Source organism: Cladophialophora yegresii (genome assembly GCF_000585515.1).
Source record: "Cladophialophora yegresii CBS 114405 chromosome Unknown aczIN-supercont1.7, whole genome shotgun sequence".
Classification (NCBI taxonomy): domain Eukaryota; kingdom Fungi; phylum Ascomycota; class Eurotiomycetes; order Chaetothyriales; family Herpotrichiellaceae; genus Cladophialophora; species Cladophialophora yegresii.
The window spans coordinates 1,353,880-1,371,428 of NW_006913051.1; the positions used below are offsets into that span (position 1 = coordinate 1,353,880).

At 55.1% G+C, this 17,549-nt stretch overlaps 6 protein-coding genes across 6 annotated transcripts; 3 read left to right on the forward strand and 3 right to left on the reverse strand.

The window, feature by feature from the left end:
- Positions 1–1,283: 1,283 nt before the first annotated feature.
- A1O7_09613 (uncharacterized protein) lies at positions 1,284–3,174 on the forward strand (the record flags this gene model as incomplete). The annotated part of the gene is made up of 2 exons (XM_007763600.1): positions 1,284–2,878; positions 2,982–3,174. The coding sequence occupies 2 exons, from the start codon at positions 1,284–1,286 to the stop codon at positions 3,172–3,174; spliced, it is 1,788 nt and encodes a 595-aa protein (XP_007761790.1).
- Positions 3,175–4,064: 890 nt separating this feature from the next.
- Positions 4,065–5,063, reverse strand: A1O7_09614 (uncharacterized protein; the record flags this gene model as incomplete). Its single annotated transcript, XM_007763601.1, has 1 exon — positions 4,065–5,063. One exon carries the CDS (start codon positions 5,061–5,063, stop codon positions 4,065–4,067), a length of 999 nt encoding a protein of 332 aa, XP_007761791.1.
- An 840-nt stretch (positions 5,064–5,903) lies between these two features.
- Positions 5,904–7,082, forward strand: A1O7_09615 (undecaprenyl diphosphate synthase; the record flags this gene model as incomplete). Its single annotated transcript, XM_007763602.1, has 1 exon — positions 5,904–7,082. The coding sequence occupies one exon, from the start codon at positions 5,904–5,906 to the stop codon at positions 7,080–7,082; it is 1,179 nt and encodes a 392-aa protein (XP_007761792.1).
- Positions 7,083–8,149: 1,067 nt separating this feature from the next.
- Positions 8,150–11,041, reverse strand: A1O7_09616 (uncharacterized protein; the record flags this gene model as incomplete). The annotated part of the gene is made up of 1 exon (XM_007763603.1): positions 8,150–11,041. One exon carries the CDS (start codon positions 11,039–11,041, stop codon positions 8,150–8,152), a length of 2,892 nt encoding a protein of 963 aa, XP_007761793.1.
- Positions 11,042–11,758: 717 nt separating this feature from the next.
- On the forward strand, positions 11,759–12,000 carry A1O7_09617 (uncharacterized protein; the record flags this gene model as incomplete). Its single annotated transcript, XM_007763604.1, has 2 exons — positions 11,759–11,814; positions 11,859–12,000. The coding sequence occupies 2 exons, from the start codon at positions 11,759–11,761 to the stop codon at positions 11,998–12,000; spliced, it is 198 nt and encodes a 65-aa protein (XP_007761794.1).
- A 2,524-nt stretch (positions 12,001–14,524) lies between these two features.
- A1O7_09618 (acetyltransferase) lies at positions 14,525–16,928 on the reverse strand (the record flags this gene model as incomplete). Its single annotated transcript, XM_007763605.1, has 2 exons — positions 14,525–16,642; positions 16,698–16,928. 2 exons carry the CDS (start codon positions 16,926–16,928, stop codon positions 14,525–14,527), a joined length of 2,349 nt encoding a protein of 782 aa, XP_007761795.1.
- Positions 16,929–17,549: the final 621 nt, after the last annotated feature.

Sequence of the window (17,549 nt, forward strand, 5' to 3'; positions counted from 1 at the left end):
GAGAGGTGAGGCTTAAGTGGTGACGACCAAAGTGTGCGTTTGGCCCTCGGACTGGCAGAGATGCAGGTGCGGGGTGACGGGGAACGGATGAGGCTGGGCCGTGGCAGCCTCGAGGCTTTAGCGCAGGTTGGCGCAAGTCAAAGTTGATACGAGTACTCCGTATTTGCATGCAAGTTAGAGGTGACAGGCCATGGCGCCTCGTTCGGAGCTTTGTGCCGTGGAGAGGGGCTTTTACGTACGTGTTGTCTCGTATGAATCCTGATCAGCTTGGACGCAGGGATACACTGACCGAGCGAGCACGATGTCAACGTGGACACCTATACGAGCACCGTGTGCAGGGCAAAGGATTCATCGACAGGTACGAGCCCATTTCAGTGATGGCGTTCGTATTGAATGTCCGTGGCTCCATGCATGCAGTCTGCGTCCGCCGAAAGATCGGATTATTGCTGGGGTGAGGTTGTGTAGCATGAGGATTAGAGGGAGCGAAATGCCCTTGATCGCGCAAAAGCAGACGTGAGTGGATAGGTAGGTTATAGGCAGATAGTGAGCTGGTGGTGAGCAGATGATGAGTGAGCAGTGAGCCAATGTTCAATCCCATGTCGTCATTTCTCGCCAACTTCCGTCTCTCCTAGTTACCAACGGACGGCGATGGGAGAGGGGTCGCTGGTCAGTGCTCGCTTTCACATCACTTGTGTGAGACTTTCCGTGAACTCTCTCTGAGCCCGTGGCGCCCTGTTCGCTCATGTACTCGTACTGTGCAGCAGCCACTTCAGGCTATTGTCCTCCTAGCCGCCTAGATGTCCCCGAATTGGCTCCCCCCCAGGCTTTCGGGCCGCCGCGGTAACCGAACAATGAACTCTAACTCCACAGCGAGGATAGCGACACTCGCTAATATTCGCTCTCTTGCAGCAAATGGATGCATGGCGATGGCTAGCACTGATTTGGAAGCGCCACTGTGATCGTGTCTGCATTGGTGGAGCCCTCCAACACTTCCCCTGGAGCTGTGCAGCCAGTCAGGGCCCTCGAGGGATGCAATGGCAACCACCACCACCAAACATCGGATCGTTTACGGTGCTGTGAATTGCGGGCAGTTTGGTGTGGATGGATGACCCTGCCAACACCAGGTAGGCCAGTCTGTTCTTAGCAGTCACTAACCACCCAAGGGATACAACAGCATTTCACCTCTTGCTCATCTGTCGTCGCTCCCCAGGAAGCTCTGCCTCTACAACCTCCTTCTACCCAACCTGACAGTGGCTCGTTCCTGCATATAACATTAAGCAGTCATGAATTCCGCTGAAAGCCAAGCACCCACATCCTCTGGAGGTCAGTCACTGGGTGCGACAGAGTCCCTCAATGGTCTGGTCACATTGAATCTCCCTCCCATCTATTTCACCGACCAACCAAAAGACCTGACGCAAAGGAGCTCTGCGTCGCCCGTTGGCGAACGCAACCCGGAGGACGAGGACGAAAAGCCAGTGGTTGGTTGCTGCGACCACGGTCATCTCCCCAATGGATCTGTCGCAGCGCATGATCGAGGAGAAAACATACCTGAGCGACTTCACCGTCTTGAAGCGATGCTGAATCACCTGGCAGACAGGATAGCTCTGCAGCCGCACCCCGGACTCAGCAATGGCCGCATGGGGCTGCTGTGGCGAGGTGGTGGTTCCTCGCTCAGCGTGGAGAGTTTGCTGGCCATGGCCGCAACACGATCGCGCAAAACATATGCGCCGGTGTCTCCGAGGGCTTTGGTCATGGCACCAGATGTGTCATGCCTGCTCGATGTGGAACCCTCCACCATGCACCAGCTGGCGGTGTCCTACATGCAAAACTTCCATCCTCGCAACATGATTTTGGACTGGCAGGGATCTGACATGGGGGACGCGCTTCAAGCGGCGGAGAAGAAGTTCGAGCGAACTGTCGACACCTGTATTCTATTGCTCGTGCTGGCCCTCGGCTCCATCTCGGCGTTCGAAGACGGCTTTAACTATTGGGATATCCCCGGGGCTGTACCATCGGGCTTGAACCCGCTGGACGAGATTGGTGATGTGTTCTTCAACATTGCGACATCAATGTTTGTCGAAGCCCGGGACATCAGTTGGTCCAGCGTCCGCTGTTGGCTCCTGATTGCCTTCTACCATTCGATGAAACTTCGCGTGTACGACCAATGGCTGGCCGTTTCACAAGCCGCCATGACTGCGATGATGCTGCTGCGGCTGGACGAGAGCTCGAAACGCACGCAAACCCAACTGTACTGGGTCATCTATCTGCAAGAAAGTCAGCTTCTCTCGGAATTCGACTTCACACCTACAGGCATCGCAGAATTCGAAAGCATCATCCCAGCCCCGCCTGCAGGAGGTGGCAGGCCACTGGACGACACTCAGAAGCAATACTGGGGTATCTTCCTGGCTGAAATTCCTCTGTGGCGCGTAGTCAACAGAGTTCGCTATTATGTGGGTGACACCGTCGGGTTCGACGACACCGTCTCCGGCATGTCACCGGCTCCCTTTGCCGCGCCGGCACTGTCGATGATTCGTAGCCTCGACCATGAGCTGTCATCCTGGCGCCTCCAACTCCCACAGTCATTCCGTGCCGAGTTCGAGTTCGACCCGGGGGCCCAAGCCATGAGCTGGAGACGTCATCGCAGCATCCGTGAGCAGATGATCGGAACCTTGCAAAACGGGTACTTCAAGGCTAAGGCCATCCTCTTCAGGCCCTTTCTTTTCCGGATTCTGCACCATGGCGCCCTCGAGGGTTTCCCACAGGAAGAATCAACAGGGGCGGCGATGGGTTTGGAAACCGCGCTGCAGGCTCTGTTGTGCAGTGGCGTGCTGTGTGACAACCTCCGACTGGTGCCACTGCTCATCGTCCCATCAAGAAGGTGCGTTGTGCTCAGCTCCTTTTCGCTCATAATCTTGTCTTTTCGTTGCGTCTTTGCCCCTTCCTGCGCAGCATGTTCGAATGCTGACATTTTGCATGAACAGTTTCTTCGCGCTCGCGATCCTTGCGAAGGTCTTACTGCAGAGTCCTCGCTGCAAGTCACTCTTACCTCCAGCGTGGGAAAAGACGCTGCCCCTCATCCGAGCTCGCCTCAGAGACGAAATCGTTGCACGTTCGACCGTTATCGGCCAAGACCTGGAGACCTTGTCCCTCCTTGACGTGGATGGCACTGCGTGAACACTCGCGTAGGTCAGCGCACCTGTATTTGCACAACTCCATGGCGATCTGACTGCTGAAGACGTCTGGTCTATACAAGGAGCAAGAGGCGAACTGGGATAAACAGGACCAGGTCCGTCCCGCCCCAAGGCTCCTATGAAGGAGAATGTGTTACCTCGACTAAAACAACGCAGGTATACTTCTATGTTATTTATATTCTTTAATGCCACGGCTCAGGCTTAGTGGACCTGTACCAACATTTTCTCATGGTAGAGTCTTTGAGACAGTGCTATACAGGTCAGTGGGGAGAAGGCCCGCCTTTATGTCATTGCCAGGAGGCATGTGCAAGGCGTCGTCCTTGATGCTGTTTCGATCTAGGAATACCGTTCACTTTTTTAACTTCACGTCGGATGCATCCATCAAGGCACATCTTTCACTCGGCCAGACGCATTCGGGACCTAGACTTAGGCCGTCCATGGATTTGCTTGGCAGATGCACGCTCCTGTAGAGCCCTTGTGAGCCCTCAACACTTGACTGTCTAAGATACAGCCCATCAAGGGAGCTAATATAGACACGAATCTTGACCGCGATCGCGGCCAGGGAACAGAACGCAACCGAATACACATCTCAGTATGAAGGAGCGAATATCTTGTTTACGATCTTGACTTCTGCAATGTACATTACGTACAGTGTGCAGTGCGGGTTGGTGGAAATCTCACAAGACTACTCCCGTGGTCTGCATGACAGCGTCGGTGCTTACAGTATTGACACTTGTCTGTGTAACCCCCGGTGGTTGTCCGAAGAGGATGTCGTCTTTCGGCATGATGTAGCCAATCATGGCGGCTCACGCGAGTCCTCTCAAAGTCGTTTCACTCCTCGGTGAGCCTCCCCAGGCAGGCCCGACACTCGCTTCACAACGAGGCCTTGAGCGCAGGCTTATTTTCAGGTGGTGCCGCAGCATACATGCCTCCTGCCGAGACGTCATGCTTGAGGGGTTGTCCGGCGAGGAAGCGTCGCAGGTTCTCCGCGACAAGAGCCTCGGAGTACCGAGGCTTCCCTCCCGCCGCATGCGGTGAAAGGATCAGATTTGGCGCTTTCCACAGAGGGGACGACGCGTGGAGAGGCTCCGTGTGCAAGACGTCCAAAGCGGCACCACCGAGTGTCCGTGCGTGCAGTGCCTGGGCGAGTGCATCTTCATCCACGCACGTTCCTCGTCCGACATTGATGACCCAGGCGTGATTCGGCAGCAACTTCATGCGTTCGCCATTGAGAGCATGGAAGGTTGCCTTGGAGCCCGGCAGGATCATGATCACAGCGTCTGTTTGGGGTAACACCTTGGGCAGGGCGTCGTTGGTCTGTACCTGGATGCCGTCGATGATTTCGTCAAAGAGCCCGACGCCCCTCACGTTGGCGCCCAGCGCAATCAAGTGCGGCGCGATCTTCCGACCGATGTTGCCCATGCCCCAGATGAGGATGTTGGCGCCCTTGAGCGACGTGAAGGATCCCCTGGGTCGGTCGGGCTGAAACCCGCCTAAGTGGCCCGGCCACTTGCCCTGGTTCTGATAGTCACGCATCTCGTACAGCTTGCGGGCGGCGCTGAGGAGAAGTGCAAGTGCGTGTTCGGTCACCGTCTCATCGTGCAGATTGGTGCCGGCTGTCACCTTGATGTCAGGGGAGAAGCCCGCTGCGAGGACGTCATTCGGCCCAGCGAAGAGGGATTGAATCCAACGGAGGTTACGCATTCGCTTTGCGGCGTCGGACAGGTTGGTGTTGGCCCATGTGACGATTATTTCTGCATCGATGAGCTCTTCGGGGATCGGTTTATGGACATCATACTGATGCAACGAGACGCCAAATCCTTCGAGGCTGCCTGCGTCGAATACCAAGGAGTTCGGGTAGAGGAGCTTCATGATTCTGTGATTAGAGTGGGGTTCGAGAGGCCTGGAGGGAGAGGAGTTATTTCCTCCGCGGACAAGGAGATTCGAGCAGTTGATTTACATATCCCCAGCCATGCATCCATGGGCGCCTGACCATGCATGTTTCGCTGTTCACCGTTCTGGTGTAACGTGGAAGTGCATCTTCGCATACCCGGGACTTTTGCGGGGGAAATCGGCACCTTTGCAGATGACCCTTGGACTACCCCCACGGGGAGGATGATATGGCGGGATAAGTCGCAGTACGACTGAAGTGTGCGAGGTCTAGGCCGGGCACGGCCGGCTAAACGTTCAGACCAGATGTGGGCTCCGAGACATCTTATCCTCCTCCGCATGCTCTGCTATCCTGGTAACGCGAAGCCCGTGGGTTGCCGTAGATGCCCAGCTTACTTCAGTCGTCTGCCGTTGGGAGACGATACAGAGTACTCGCAGCAGACAGACAGCGCAACAAGGCTGTGGTGGCAGCTCCCGAGGCTGAGTCTCTTGGCAGGGGAAGCAGCCAATCACGATGGACGCTACAACGTCACCGCCGGGCAGCCACCGAGTTTGCGACTGAACTCAAAAGTCGCTTTCGTGGCCTCGCGCTCGGCGGCCACGTAAACCTCGATACGGTCCGACTGTGAGCTGTAGTGTGCACATGTTTTGCAAGCCCCTCGTTACCATCGTCTTAGTCTTACCTTTCACCTTGCCAGGAGAAACCACGCAGAGCTGTGAACTCCGTCGCAGCCAACGGCAACTTATGCATTGAGCGGACAGTCGAGCGTTGCTCAGTCGTGCTCTGCAACAGCCCTATCCCGCCTCGGACGATCAACCGCCATGGCGTCTCGCTCTGCTCACAGACTTACCTCCTCCCTGCGGAAATGGCTACTCTCCTCCCCACCGGCCGAATGGGCGCTCAACCAACTCCGCGAACTCCTCATTGGTGCCTTGCGCCAAGGGCCCGTTCCGAAACATGTCGCCTTTGTCATGGACGGGAACCGTCGCTTTGCACGAAACCACCGGATCGAGACCGTCGAAGGACACAATTTGGGCTTTGAAGCCCTGGCCAAGATTTTGGAGGTGTGCTACAAGTCCGGCGTCCACACCGTGACGATCTACGCCTTCAGCATCGAGAACTTCAAGCGCAGTAAATACGAGGTGGACGCGTTGATGGCCATGGCCAAGATCAAGCTGAAGCAACTGGTTCAACACGGGGACTTGCTCGACCGATACGGCGCCCGCATCCGCATCCTGGGACAGAGGGAATTGATCAAACCGGACGTGCTAGAGGCCGTGGACAAAGCGGTCGAAACAACGAGCCACAATGACGGTAAATGTGTCTTGAATGTGTGTTTCCCATACACCTCAAGAGAAGAGATTACGACGGCGGTGAAATGCACAGTGGAGCAATGGAGCCAGCCTCTTCCCGAGGAGCAGCCAGCCAGCCAGAAGGACAGGCAAAGCCCCTTCCGCGAGGACCGGATCGCCCAAGCCATAAGGTCGGAACAGCAGGATTCCCAGCACTCGACTGCCACAACGCACCTCTCGCCCCCCAGTAGCTTCCGGTCTCCGTCGTCAAGCACGACCAGCTTGTCATCATACTCCCCCGATCTCGCGGCCTCGGACCACGACACCGAATCTGTCTCCACATCCACCACCCTCCACCACGACGACGCACCAGCACCCTTTTCTCAAACCCAGAAACCGCGCTACCCTCCGCCCGACTCCATTACCGCCGAAACGATCACCTCAAACACGTACACCTCGTCCTGCCCGCCCATCGACCTCCTGATCCGCACCTCCGGCGTTTCTAGGTTATCAGACTTCATGCTCTGGCAGTGCCACGAAGACACCGAGATTGTGTTTCTCGACGTGCTGTGGCCGGAATTCGACCTCTGGAGTTTCCTCCCCGTCCTGTGGGAGTGGCAGTGGCGCCGGCGGCGGGAGCAGAAGATGGAACACGAGACGAAGACCCCGCGAACGGAAACAGGGACGAGCAAGGTGCATGCTTCGTGACTGGAAGCGCATGGAAAGCGATTGGAACCTCTTGCGGTGAAAACCACGGGCATAGCACTGGCGTCGACCAGGAACTGTGAAATGTGGGTATGGCAAGTCAGTGCCCTTGTCCCAGAGCTACATCTGGTATCCAGCCCAAGCAGGCACCTGGAATTTTGGTACCGCTCCACAGAAGGCCCGAAAACTCAGGGGACTCTGGCGTCTATCACGTCTATCACGCCTAACAGCCAGCAAGCCAGGCGGCATGGGTATAGACTTACTTAAAACACATGTGAGCAGTGCGTTCGTTACTGTATTTGTGCGAGGCTCAGGATGCCGTGCGGAGTATGCTGCCGCTTTTGTCTACCCTTGATCGCTTCAGTAAGCAGGCAGGCAGATGGATATCCTTGTACATTCTAAACGTTGAAGCGTTGACTTCGTTGATCGGCTTTTAGTAAAGCAGGCAGGCAGGCAGGCAGCCAGGCAGGCACTTCCAGATGGATAGATATCCTTGTCCAAGGGTCTAAGCGGTCAATCCAACCGAGTACCGAGTACCGAGTATATATATATATATATACAGGTTCTTGAGACGCATGGGCGTACGACCTGACTAGACCCATACACATGGATACCCCGTTCGAGGACTATTCTATCAATACCCCGGTGTACGCCGTACGAATTCGACTCATCTTCGCTCACGAGGCCGTGCCCGTGGAAAATCCAGCACATACAGTACACCCGGACCCAAAACAGTCACCCAGTCTTAGACAAGCCGGAACTCGTGAGGCATCACTCCGGCGAAAGCCGCAGCTACAGCTACAGCTACCCAGGTAACTTCCGCACTCAGGTTCAGGTCTAATTAGGTTCACTCCGACTCTCACGTTTCGCGGTGGGAAGCACAAAATCTCCGTTCACGTGAAATCTTGATCAAATGCAGATTAGACGTTCAACGTTGGAACACCGTCTTTCCTATGGACCCTTTGTACCGCCGCTTGTCTTCTTGTCTCCTCCCTCCTCTGATCTCATGACAACGACCATGCATGACCCTTCTCTCATCGAGTCGGGTCCACATGCGGTGCGAGGCTTAATTAAGGCCCCGTGAAAAAGCGACACGCCTCGATAACGTCCGTGTCCCCGTTTGCAAAGTCCCAGCCGACGATCCGACTGTCCTGTGAACAACATACTATCCTCCTCGCGTCGAATTGTAATTTGAATACCCTTGAGACCGAAGAGGGCGCCGCCGCACTGGGTGCGGCAGGGTGGGTGGGGGGTTGCCCACCATTGTGGGATGCTGCGGTCGCGGCAGATGGGGGTTCAGATGGCGCTCGCGATGGCTCTTGTTGCTGCGTTTGAGACAATTGGTGTTGTGCGGCCGAGGCGGCAGCGGAGGGTCCGCCATGAGGATGATGGGGCATCGTGCGACGGCTCCCACTTGTGGATGACGCGGCGTTTGTACTGCTCGCTTGCCGTTGTGCGCGTATCTGCGAAATAGAGTTGTTCACTGTCTGAGCGACGGCCGCCTGAGCTTGTGCCGCGGCCTGTTGGGCTATTGATTGGACGCTGTTGCCCTGTATCGTGAGGTTGACATTGTTGCGTGCGGCACCACCAATCTCTACTGATCCGTTGAGTGCTCGGCCCAGGCCTGTGACGTCGGCGAGTCCGGTACCGAAATTGCCCAATGATGTGTTCACGGCTTGCTGGAGGATGTGCGAGACTGACATCACGGCCGGACGGACGCTGCCAGCGGGGCCGTCGTTGCTGGTCGAAGCGGGTACCGAAAACTGTCGAGGTTGCTGGGCTGCTGGAGCAACGCGAACAGCCGAGGCAGCGCGAGCAGTGTCGACCGCTCGATCGTACAGTATGTGCTGTCGAGAACTCAGCTGTGGCTGTTGAGACGGCGGCTCTTGTCGCAGGACTTGGCCCATGATCCAATCGCCCTTGGCGTTCTTTCGCCAGATAATGATTGATTCATCGTATGAGCCTGACACAATGCGACCCCATTTACTGCCACCGCCTCCTGGAGGTAATCTGGAGCCGATCGTGAATCGCGACGTGCCCTCGACGTTGATCCTCGCGCCTTGCCGGAGCGCCCGGTGCTCGAGGACGACACCACTCGCAAGGAGATAGTCCAGGTACCTCTTCTCGACGCGCCTCGCCTCGTCCTCCTCGTTACTCCCAGGCAGGTCGCCAAACCCCGCTTGCACGGTCCGCACCAGGTTTGTATGCCCCTTCAGCTCTGCTACCTCAGAGCCAGTCACCGGATCATATATTCTCACTGTGTTATCACTACTCCCGCTGACAATTCGCTTGCTGTCGAACTCCACGCAGGCGATCCCCTTCTGGTGCCCTTGTAACGTCCTGAGCAGCTTTCCAGTCTTGGCGTTCCACACTTTGATGTATCTATCACCAGAGGCGGAGACAATGAGATCACCATTGATTTGTATGGCGTTGACGGCTGCACTGTGGCCTTCCAGCGTCAGTAAAAGCATGTACGGCTTCACCGCTTGTATCTCCCCGTTGGCGATGCCGGCTTCCAATAGCGACGGGCCCATTTCTGCCGTGTTGACAATGTATACAGGCACTCGAACATGACCACCCGCTTTGACCTCCGGATAGTCCTTGTCCGTAGCAACCATGTGTTTTCTACTCCAGACCTTGATGCGTCGGTCTTTGGAGCAGGTAACGAGGTAGCGATGGTCAAAGCGGAGGTTGAGGACAGACTCTTCGTGCGCGGACGGGATCTCGTGTATCTTTTGACCCGTGGAAAATCGCCAAATAATGACGCTCGCGTCGCTGCTTCCCGAGATGATGACATCCTCCTTCTCGGTGGGATCAAACTGCAGACAGAGCACGGATTGATAGTGGCCGTTCAACGGTTTCCCTCTCAAGCGGCGAGTTTCGAGGTCCCAGATACGTAGAGTCTTGTCACGACTGCCACTGACCAGCCACTTGCCAAAGAACTGGATAGTGTAGACGCATTCGGTGTGACCTTCGTGGGGGTAGTTAGGATCAGGTAGCTGGAACGTTGAATATCGGCCTTTGATCCAATTCTGTTCCAGCCTCTGTCGTTGCCTGTAGAGATGTACCCAGTTCAGCTTCTCCTCCCCGTTGGTGTCATAAGCGACAAGTCGCGTCTTGAAGGGATTGTCGAGAAGGCGAGACGCTCTTCTACTCGAGCTGGCTTCGCTTTCGGTGTCACCGGAGTAGTCCACATCTTCCTCTTCCTCTTGGCTTTGCCTCTTGTTCGGCCGCGAGGGCGAGTTCTGGAGTCTTGCGAGTGCATCTTGCGTCTCTAAGTCGTCAGTCTCGGACTGCATGTCGGTGTCTACTTCGATGGGGCCGTGTTGTTCGCGCCATTGATAAACATCAGCCGGGACAGGGGTTGAGGCTTCACCCAGGATCGCCTGTCGTCTCTGGAAGAAGTCGGACGTTGCTCTCTTTTTGAGGGAGGGTTGACCGTGGGGCTGCGCTCTGGCCTTCTTCGACTGTTGACGCCCGCCTGACCTGCGTGAACTTTCGAATTTTTTGATTTCCTTTTCGTTCAGGCCCCAGCCCTCTAGTCTGTACAGTTCCTGCCACAGCATGGTGTCCATGATCCGCGTTTGCCACGTCTTTGAAGCTAGTGAGGCTGCCAACAACGTCTCAGCGTCGAGGTAGGCGAATATCTGCAAAGTGATCTCCTGCGGGAGCCTGTCCATCGGATCCATGTGCAGTAAAGGCGTTAGTCGGTCGACGACGCCTGATATGTGAGACGTGCGCAGCGTGCGCAAGATCTCGTACGCAATTTCGGCGCGCGCGTCTTCGTTCTGTGCCAGAACCCATTCTTGAAAGCGGGCCGCCGTGGCTGCGAACATGCGCCCATGCTCGTCCGGGCTGGCTGCATCTTCGGAGAAGCCTTCGTCTAAGCGAAAGGGCGTCGTCGAGGTCGAGGGACACGGCGGGCGCTGCTGGTCAAAGTGGTCTTCGTCGAATGGATCCATAGCATTGGGATACAGGCTGAAGTCTGCTAGAAGAAGGAAGTAGGTTTCAGGCTAAAGTTTGCAGGTGGCCGAAAGGCGCGGACTCAGTAGCTGGTCATGAGGAGGGTCAAACCGGCGCGTCCGTCGAGGCAGGGTCGTTGGCTCGGTGGAATGCAATGACTCGACGTGTCTGTTCGACAGAAAGCAAGCGGCCTCGACTATGGATGGCGCTGGTTACCACACGCTGGTGGTATCTGTGGAAAGCGTGACCAAACAAGAATCTGTGCAACTGACTACATCAGGCTACAACGTTGCCTGCTTCATTGGGAAGGCGACTGGTGATGAGGTGCTCGGTGCCAAGATGAGTCCCGATTTGGAAGAGGTGATGCCGCCCTGTGTTCGCCTCCATTCAGCCGAATCGGGTGCGAACTCACCTATCGCTCACGTGATACGGGCATCTATCACGCCTTGCTTCCTTGCCCGAGTCAGCCGTTGAGTCAGCCTTCCGCCATATTACACAGGGCTCGAAGCAATGCCACCTGCCTAAGCGCCTGGCAACTGAAACGCTCGAAGCAGTGAAGATGTCTGCCGTGACTGCTGCCTCGTGCTGTACTCACTTATTCTCTATAATTACCTCTTTCCCTTTAGCCCAGTGATAACAACAACGTAGCGTGAATGCTGTTGTAATCTGGTTGCTGAATACGACACGCGGCATAACGGCTTGACTGAGTTCCCCGCATGACACTGTCTATCGTCTACCCGCCCAAAGTTATCAGGACGTCGCCTGCCATCTAGTAAGTTCCTCCCAGGGACATGAAGCCTGTCCCTCTGACCGCAGCATCGCGGCCGTCCGCGGCCTCGGCGATGCCATCAACACCCGGACAGACCCAAAGCGGAAAGCCTTCTGGTTGAGAAACACGTGGTCAAGAGTCATTCGCTGCGAATGCACAGCCTGGGCAGCCAAGAGGGAAAAGGAGTGAAGGCAAGTGTGTCGGTGTCGCTGCAGGAAGAACTGAGACAACTGATCCAGTACTGTACATATCTTCAGACAGGCGACGTGGTCTGGCTACTCGACTTATTGGCTGTTCTAAAGTACTATGCAAAAGAACGATGCAAAAGTACGATGCTCAATTGGCCTCAGTAGTGCAAAGTTGGTCACGGAAGAGTTTATCACCACAGCATGAGTGACAATGCTTGAATTGATGGAAATTGCAGTACGAGAGCTGTCTAAGACCAGTTGTGCGCCTGCGGTGGTGTGCTGATAAGACGAAACTTTTGCTGCTATGAAGTTCCTCAATTCCTTTCCAAGTTCGCATTGCTCGTTCAGGAGCCCTAAAGTTGAACTCAACCTTGGGTATAGGTGGTGCACCTGCCTTTTTCCTAAATTCTCAGATTGCGTCACGCGTAGTGGTTTCGCACCTTCCTTCTCTTTTAGATGCCGGGAAATTATCAGCGTTTCGTTACCTCTCACTCTTTCTTTCTTCTTTTCTTCTCTCCATACCGGAGTGCCTGAATGAGGAAAAAAAGAACAGGGCGAGGCTCGTCACCGTCAGGTGGCTGCCGATGGCCTGAAATCTCTACCACATTGCTTATAGCGAGAGGACAAACACACCAGCCCAGCCCGCGTCGCGCGTGGACCCCGGTGACCCCGACTGGGAGAGTGGCACCAAATTTTTGGCTCTTTTTTGCTCTGCAACGGACAGACACCTTCTCGTGGTGCGGAGTGTCAGTAGCCAGCATATTGGTGAAACCAAGATCTGTCCAAAGCCTCCTGGTGGCTCCACAAGACATCATTATTGGTCAAACCCCAATCTTATCCCGTCCAAGTATCCATTCAGCAGCTTCTTGCTTCTTGAAACTTTGCTGACATTCAAGATCTAGGTTGTGGGCTCCATGCATCATCAGCTCCTGCATCCAATTAGCAACCAGAGTCAAGGGTACGTACTTGACGTCTCACCAGAAATCAATCCTCAGCCAGACCTCAAGCGATGAGACGAGTGCTTTCAATGCTGATGGCGACATCCTCTTGGGCGGGCAACGTGTGGACACTATAAAGTCCCCCCTATTTCCAACAGGGAGAAAAGCTGGCGACAGGGCATAGCTGCTATCAGACAACTGGAGTACCTGTACAACTGTCTTAAGAGCTTGCACATAGCAATGGACAGTTCTCACACAAATAAAGTACGATACATACAGTGCTCTTGACTCCGTCTTCTCTCCTCTCCTCTTCTTCTCGTGTCCGTCTTCCGGGAAAATCCACCTGGGAAGGTCCATGAGACAGATCGTAAAGATCAAGGTGTATAGTTCTACAGCGTATAGTAATTGTCGTCCGATATCGAAAAGGAAAAACAATTCAGACAATGATTCGTAGCAGGCCCGTGAGAGTTGTGCTCCCGCACACTACTGAATGGTTGCCTGGCGTTCTGCCAGGAGCGCAAAGGCGGTGAAGCCTCTTGGCGGTACCCCGGCCTAGCGCGCTTGCAGCTATCTAAGCAAGGGTTCATCCCTCCTCATCCCTTTCCTCTCTCCAAGCAAAAGGTGTAGTAGGGACTTCAGGTGACGCCCTGTTCTCTTCAAGGGACTGTGATGAACTGTGTGCTCAAACAATAGTGAACTCAGACCTGCATCCGACCACCACCGTTTAGGTTAGTGGACCTGGGAGCAGTGTAAAAACATGCGGTTTCGAGCTGATTTGATTTCTGAGTCCCATATCTGCTTTCTACAAATGGCGAGGTGGTGACGATGGTTCTAGGTTCTCATCGTAAGTAAGGATCCAGGGCAATTTACACGGCGCTTTTTGAGTCACGACTGGGTGGGTAATGAACGTGTTGTATACTAGTTTGAGAAGAAGCTCGTGGCCGCGGAAAAAAGCAGTGCATTACAGAAACAGTCGTTTATTACTCTGGTCGGGTAGAACAGCGTTCATCTTCCACTTGCCCTCCTAACTTTTAGCCAGCGGCCAATCTGGGGCACCTTCGACAGGCAGGGACGAGAAAGTGGTCGAAAGTCGAAAAGGCGTCAAAGAGGGAACGGGCGACGCGCTGCTAATTTTGGGTCCTGGCTGGCGCTGCATGCGGTAGAGCAGGTTCGGGATCAAGGGTGAGTGTGAAGGTGAGCGAGGTGAGTGCGAAGGTAGAGAGTGGAGGTGAGTGGTTAAAAGCGGCACGCTCGGGGTGAGTCGCACGTGAGCTCCGAGCAGCGTTTACTTTGCTTGTGCTGCCAAGTTGAAATGCGTTGTGTTGCCTTGTTTCGGCCGCGGCGGGCATCATCGCAGACCACAGGACGGAATCTTCCGCTCCCCACATTTTCACAGTGTTATGCCGATCAGGATCTAGATTCGCGCAGGCGGATCCAGCGTCTTTGGCGATTCATTCCTCGTCTTGGGGTATACGGAGCTGTGATAGCTGTCCACAACGGGCATGGACATGAAAGAAACCCAAAGAGTACAAGCATACAATGTCTGAACATTCGTCCGCTGGCCATCAACTCATCATCTGTCATTCATCACCTGTCCTTCTTTGGCTCCTCATCTTCGGTGGCCGGAGTCATTCGGCCATCGTCAGCCATATCATAGCTGCTCTCCGTCTCCGTCTCCGCTCCCTCGCCTTCGCGTTTTCTTCCCCTTTCACGCATAGCCCCGCGGATGCGTTTGCTGACTTCATCGTGGTCGAGGCTCGTCATCTTGAAAGGGCTGATAGAAGATGTAAGAGCTCCGCCAGCAGAACTACTTCGGCTGCGACTCTTCGGTGTCGTCGGTCGTGACGCAAAAAACCCAAATCCGCCAATGTTGCTGAACGCCTCGTTGGACGGCAACAAGCCGAACATGCTCTTTGCCGATGGCGACTCCGGCGATCTCTCTTCGAAAGCCCCAGAGGTGGGCGTTGCAGGCTCTGCGGTGTCGATCCTCGGCTCCTCCGGCATTTTCTTGTACTTGGATTGATACACTCCTTCCTTGTACGGATCTGCCACAATCCGAGCGGCATCGAAGTCGGGGAAGACTTCTGGCCCTAATTCGTTGATCACATTCGTCACCCTTTCTGACAGCGCCTGCCGACGCTGCCGGAGTTTCGCGAACCGACTCGAAGATCGGGGGTTCAAGGCCACAAAGAGGGGCGGCAAAGACTTCGCGACATCCATCCCAATCTCCCCAATTCTCAAAGCGGCAAAGGTGACCAGGATACACACAAGAATGAAGAGCACGGAGAACAGCCAGATGGGGATGAAGTCGGGCACATACGTCCGGGCCACCATCCACCACGGAACCCTGTAGGTGTAATAGCCGTCACGACGATTGTAGACCAACCAGACCGACACAACAACAGTGTAGTAGATGTAGAGTGCCGGTGCAAACGCCATCGCCACAAGCAATTTCCACGTGCCAATAACGTCCCGCCCTTGCAGCTTCACCGTCGATGCCGCCAGAGCCTCTCTGGACTTCCGCACAGAAATGACTTTGGTGGTAACAAAGACAGGCCAGAACATGGCCAATCCAGGGAGAGTGCCTATGCCCAGTAGGAAGAGCTCGCCAAGTCGGTAGATTAGCGTCCCAAGAATGAGCCACCACGGACGTTTGGCAGGATTCCCCCACTCCACTTGATGATCGCGGACGCCGAGTGCTCGAAGCTGACGATTGTATTCAAGAACGTCTTTTTTCAGCTCGACGACACGTGGATCGTCCTTGTACGTCGTGTATCCCTTGACCAGCCGCCTGTTCAACTCGACCACCAGTGGGAGAGGCAGCTTCTTCCCAAGCGGGTTGTACAGCCTTCGTGCTGCTTGGACCAGCATCAGAGTGTCGTAGTCGGGGCTGGACTGTGTCACTGCGACCAAGCCTTGGAACACCGTCTCGAGTAGAGAGCCGACCGCGTTTCTGCGTTCGCCTGCTTTGTATTTCTCAACTTGCTCGGGATCAACTTCAATGGGATGACCAAATTCGATGACAGCCCTCGAACGAAACTTGTGTGCATGGAAATAGTTCATGCCGATTGGAATGATCTTGACACCACAGCCGGGATGCTTGGCTTCAGCCCCCAAAGCCATGAGGGCCACGCCCGCCTTGAGAGGTAGCAGGTCTGGACGGTCATGGCTACCTCCTTCAGGAAAGATGCCGATGCAACCACCACTTTCGAGCTCGTCAAAGACTGCGTCGTATACTTTGGAATGGTCGACGTAGGGAGCGACCTTGAACGAACAGCCTCGCTGTTGCTCGCTTGGATCACCGTTGGGAGAGCCGGTGCCGGTTAAAGACTCCAATGCCTCCGGTGTCTTGAACGGTTTCTTGAGACGGATCTCAGTAGGCGAGATGATTTCGGCGATTTCGGTGCTGGGTGTTTGGCCTCTCACTTTGGGCAGGACAATCAGTCCTCCTACCTCAAAATCGCCGTGTTTAAAGTCAGTCCCGACGCCGCGGATGAGAGTAGGGTCATTGTCTTGGTCTGGAAGGAAAATTTTGCCCTTGGCTGGCTTGACACTGTCCATGGCTCGGCCCACGGGTATTGCTCCAATCGCCCTGGACAGAGTCCCAATGAACCGGCGCTTGGTAGATTTTTCCGCAATCAGATATGAAATTCTTCGATCGGCTTCGTTCTTGAGGAGTCTCATCAAGATCAGGGAATCAACGAACTACAGCATCGTCAGTACTGGCGGGAGCTTGCAAGAACCAGGCAGGACTGCATACCTGATTGGCATGCGGTGCCGCGACGAGAATGACAGGACCGGTTTTGGGGATTTTCCAGGCTCCTCGCGGGTGTACTTCGCGAAAGAAGAGGTCTATCAGAATGGACAATGCCCACAGGACCAGATCGTAAAGCCATGGTTTCTGTAGTTGATTGCCCCTCTTCTTTCTGCCACGAACTCGCACCGGCGCCTTGCTCGGCCCACCATCAGATGGATCCTGCTGGGAAGGCATGTCGCCCCGTGCTGCCACCGATCCCACACCTGGGCTTGGTGCCTTGTCAACGAGGAGGCTCGCGCAACGAGGAGGAGATGCGTCTGCCCATGCGCAGGTTGGAGTCACGGGTAGGCAACCTGGAAGAATGGGCGGCGTAGCGCTGAGATTGAATTGGATGGAAGGTGCAAAGACCAAAGTGAGCGACCCGACGGTGTATGAATCTAAAATATAGTCACGCAAATGGGGAGAGTAGAAGTGAAGAGCAACGAGTTGTTGAGGGCGATCGCATCAGGTTCGCTGTCAAGTTGTTGAGGAGATGCGATTTCAACGTGGGGCGAGGATGAAGTCACCGACACTGCTTCCTCTTTACCGGGATTACTGTGGTACTTCGTAGGTGCAACAAGGCCGGGATGAGTTAGGCACCCGTGGCTCCCAGAATCTGGTCCCCCTTCCCCCGCGACGCCCAGAGCGCCCAATCTCTTCCCAGCATTGAACTGGCGGGGTGATTGTGGCCTCTGTGCCCAAGGCCGCGAGGCGCATGGAGCAACTGCTCACACTCACGTCTACATTCTGGTTATAATCAAACCGTCAGATTCTGAGATACGTATCGTCAAACGCTCACAAGGGTATACACATTAC